Source organism: Asparagus officinalis, chromosome 8 (assembly GCF_001876935.1).
Source record: "Asparagus officinalis chromosome 8, Aspof.V1, whole genome shotgun sequence".
Lineage (NCBI taxonomy): Eukaryota > Viridiplantae > Streptophyta > Magnoliopsida > Asparagales > Asparagaceae > Asparagus > Asparagus officinalis.
In genome coordinates this window covers 52,279,052-52,283,576 of record NC_033801.1, presented here as the reverse complement: position 1 = coordinate 52,283,576, position 4,525 = coordinate 52,279,052, and the positions used below count along the sequence as shown (strand labels likewise).

The window sequence follows — 4,525 nt, the reverse complement described above, 5'->3', positions numbered from 1 at the left end:
ATAGGCTAGCCATCAAGGATGAACATCCCTGATGAAATGATCTCACTTACATCCAACCCTGATGAAGGGATGTAATTTACATCCCTAACGGCCATGCCGTCAAGGATGTTCATCTTTGATGGTTACCCCATCAAGGATGTTATTACATCCCTCACGGGGATGTACGAACAACATTGATGATAGTAGCCATCAGGAGTATTTTCCTCAGTAATAGCTATTACTAATGGCTGCCAGTTAGGGTTGTTAACATCCCTTATGAGACTTTTGCTGACAGCGTATTCTTGATGGGAAGCCATCAAGGATGCACATTTCTGATCGGATTATTGGCATTCTTGACTAGATTCCATGTCAAGGATGCGCAAAATTCTACTAGAGATTCCAACAAGCTCTTGTCTTCAAGAGTTCTTTTTGCCATTGTATTGGGCCTATGTTGTTTCTTCCAACTAGCTTCGCTTGCAAAGCTCGGTGTCTAACACATCATTACTCCTTGTGAGTTACTATTATTAATTTTCTGGATTATGTTTATCTATAGAGGTGACCCTTCCAAAGGATACTATACTTTATCGAAGTTTAACACGGTAGCCCTTTTATGATGACTTTGAGGGGCTGTTTGGTTGGTTTCCTAAAAACCAAGAAAAGGAAATCGGTACAAGGAAATCAATCAAATAATATTTTTATCTATTTCCATCCTAAAACTCACCCACAACATCTAATAAAATAATTTTTTATCCTCCAACTCATCTCATTTCATCTCCTTTCTTATCTTAAAAATAAACCAAACACAAGAAATATGTCACATCATCCAACTCATCACATCTCATCTTATATTATTTTTAAAAATAACACACATCATCCAATAATATTGTGACAACTCATCTCATCTTATTAAACCTTCTTTTCCATCCATTCCCTCAAAAAAAAAAAAGAAAAAAAGAAAAAAAAGAAATTGATTTCCTTAAGTATGTGTCACATTATCCAATAATACACCTCCAACTCATCTCATCTCATCTATTTTCTTATTTCTAAAAATAAACAAAACACAAACAACCTCAAAACATCATCCAATAATATACCTCCAATTCATTTCCTTATATTTTTAACCAACCAAACAACCTCAAAACAAGTTTTTTAAAAAGTCACTCACATCATCCAATAATAAGGTGACAACTCATCTCATCTCATCTCCTATTCTATAATTTCCTTCTGTGACAACTCATCTCATCTCATCTCCTATTCTATAATTTCCTTCTTTTTTAAGCCAACCAAACAACCTCAAAACAATTATTATATCATCTCCTATTCTATAATTTCCTTCTTTTTTAAGCCAACCAAACAACCTCAAAACAATTATTATAAGAAATATGTTTCCTATTCTTTGATTTCCCAAACTTTTTGCCAAACGAACAGCCCCTGAGTTTAGAGAGCTTCCCTCATATCAAATTTGACATCAACAACAACTTGGGAAGTTTGTTTGTATGGTCAATGAAAGCTTTGGATTGGTCTCTTCCGCCAAATCTCTGCAGAATCAAACTTGTAATTTTTATTATTGAGTGAAGGAGAGAAAATTTATAATTTTTTAGATATTTATAAATTGTAAAACTTTTTACGCCAAAATAGTACCATCAAATTTGCATAACTTATTTTTTAAATTGGTTTCCTTAACTATTTAGCTTTGGGATTGAGCTTTTTAACTTGTTGGGATAATTGGATTGGTTTAAACTAAATCAATCATATCGTCAAATTTACGATGGACAATCCTTAAATCAACAAAATAGAAGAAATGATTTAATTTAAATTAAGTTTGACTTTATTTGCCCATGACACCCCAACTTCCTACAGCCGTACCATTCTGGGTTTGCCCTTGATCCTATTCATAAATGTTTTTCTATAGATGGTCCTTCAGGTTTTTTTTTGAGTGATGTGTGTATTTTTTTGGGATTTTTTTATTGTGCGAAGGGTGGGGCAGTTGATGGAGTTAAAAGTATCGATGTACCCTTTTATGTGTGAATTCTCTCCTCATGCGTGTGCCACAGGTACTGCTGATAATTTGTTATCTGATGAGAAGAAGACAAAAGCAATAATGGCAGAACATTGTTCCTTTAGTTGCTAGCAGGGGACCCCCACCCTCCCTCTTCTCCGCTATACCTCAAAAGCACACATTATCAGGTCTTCATTTATCTTGCTTAGATATCAATTAATCTCGTATGTTAAATAATCAAGATGTTAATATCTGCAATACTTAAGCTTCATTTCTGTCTATTATCTGTATTGGAAGAATTCTAAACATGCTCACTACAAAAGTAGCAGGAAGACCGCTATTTTTTATCACAATAATTAATTTTCTAATGAGTGATTATGACTTATTCTAGAAGACTTATCATGCTTTTATGAATTGCAGTCATTCCTAATTTGCACTCAGAAAAAATCATAACCAACCAATAGAAAATCAATGATAGTGATATTATAGTAGTCTCTCTACTACATTTTTGGTATGTAGAGAGGATTTAAATTCATCGTTTCTTCAATTATGGTTCAAATATGCCGTGTGCGGCCAAGTAAATGACAAATATTCCAAATATTAGGCAGATATGTAAAATTATCTAAAAACCATCATTCACAGGAAAAGTATATATAGCGTGAGATGATCAATATATATCTTCGGACTTCAAAGTTTGATTATATATACACCATAATGAAGATGCCACAAGGAGATTTTCCTCATAATTGAACAGTCATTATCTTCTACATGGACGTGTAGAAGAATAAAACATGCATTATTAACCTGAAAGGTATGTTTTATGTCATGAATCAGTCATCATTCATCCATATATATTGTGACAAGAGGGGGGACATAGCCTAGTTTTGAAAAAGAAGACCTAATTCTTCTTCCTTTTTGAAGACCAAACACTTTAATTTCATTGAGGAGGGGGAAAAATGCAAGAAAGGAATAATGAAAAGTGATTTATAGGAGAGGGAGCATCTCTCACTTTCTACTGGTGGAACAACCTATCAAAAGAACGATATCAAACTAGAAAGTCCATTCAAAGTTGAGCTTAAAATAGTATGTCACCAATACGGAATATTATGGTGTTCTATCACTGAACTCCAAAAATAAACAAAAAAATAAATAAAAAATTATGTAGAGAAATAAATGGCACTACAATTCTCATCTATATATAGTGTAAAAATAGAGAAGTACAAAAGTTCTCGCTCTCAAAAAAAGAAAGAATTTTCTACCTCTTCATAACAAATCAGAGGATCTGTGTCCAAACAAACCCTCTTCCTCTCATCATCATCATTATCAATGCACAAACCCTCTTCCAAATTACTAATCTTGTTGTTGTTATTATTATTACCATCTTTATGTGCACCATTATCATCACCATTTTTATTTGAAAAAGAAGATGAATTTGTGAGCTCTTTTGCTCTTTCCATCTCCACCATCCAGTCAGTCCTCACCAATGCAACCCCCATGAGCACAGCACAAGAAGCCTGGGCAGCAAGCAGGCCCAACCAAAGCCCAGCAAATCCCATTTTGACCAAAAAACCCAACACAATGGCCACCGGCATTCCCACCAAATAAAAAGAGCCCAAGTTAATATTCGCTCCCATACTCGGTCGAGCGCTGCCCCTCAAAACCCCACAGCCGGTAGTCTGCGGACAGTTTCCAAGCTCACAAAGCCCAGCTATCGGCAGCGTGGTGAATGCCATGGCGGCCAGTCCGAGCAGCACGGCGCAGGCCAAAGACACCATCATCGCAACCCGAGCCTTCGCAGGCCGGTTCGCCCCCAGCTCATTCCCAACCCTTGTCGAAACCCCGAGGCTCAATGCAGACGGAAACACATAGACGAAGGATGTCGTCTGGATCAAGATCCCCATGGAAGCGACGGTGGCTTTAGGGTTCGCTAGAAGGCCGCAGAGGATAATCATGAACTCATACCACCACCACTCCAAGCAGACGGATACACATGTTGGCACGGCAAGCTTAAGCAGCGCAGACCAGCTGCGTAGACAGTCGGCGCTAGGGGCAACCCAGGAGTCTTTATAGACACCGGAAAGGAAGACGAAGAGGACCAGGAAGAATAAGAGATTCAGATTGGTGAACACCATCGCCAGGGAAACTCCGGCGATGCCCATTTTTAGATGGACAACGAGGAGATAGTTTAATGGGAGGTGAATGAGAACGGAGAGAGCTGAGCAGTATGTTACCGGGAGAGTGATGTTTTGTGATCGGAGGTAGATGCGGATGGGATGGAGGAAGGAGAGGATGAAGAGGTCGGGGATGGCAAAGGAGATGAAGCGGTGAGCAGCCGAGGAGATTTGGTCGTCCTGGCCACAGAGGTGGAGGATGTGGGTGATATTGAGCCAGAGGAGAGAGATCGGGAAGGAGACTGATAAGAGGAGGAGGACAGTGCGTTGGAGGGAGAGACCGAGGAGTTTGCGTTGCTTGGCACCGAATGCCTGGCCGCAGATGGGCTCCATGCCCATGGCGAGGCCAGAGAGGACGGAATAGCCCGTGATATTG

At 38.6% G+C, this 4,525-nt stretch overlaps 1 protein-coding gene across 1 annotated transcript in view; it reads right to left on the bottom strand.

Annotated features, from left to right (window-relative positions):
- The window catches only part of LOC109822775 (protein DETOXIFICATION 48-like), a 1,936-nt gene continuing 569 nt past the window's right edge, over window positions 3,159-4,525 (bottom strand). The window contains 1 exon segment of the mRNA XM_020389018.1: window positions 3,159-4,525. This exon segment is cut by the window's right edge and continues 11 nt beyond it. Within this exon segment, the coding sequence (XP_020244607.1) occupies window positions 3,214-4,525 (1,312 nt within the window). The 3' untranslated portion in view covers window positions 3,159-3,213.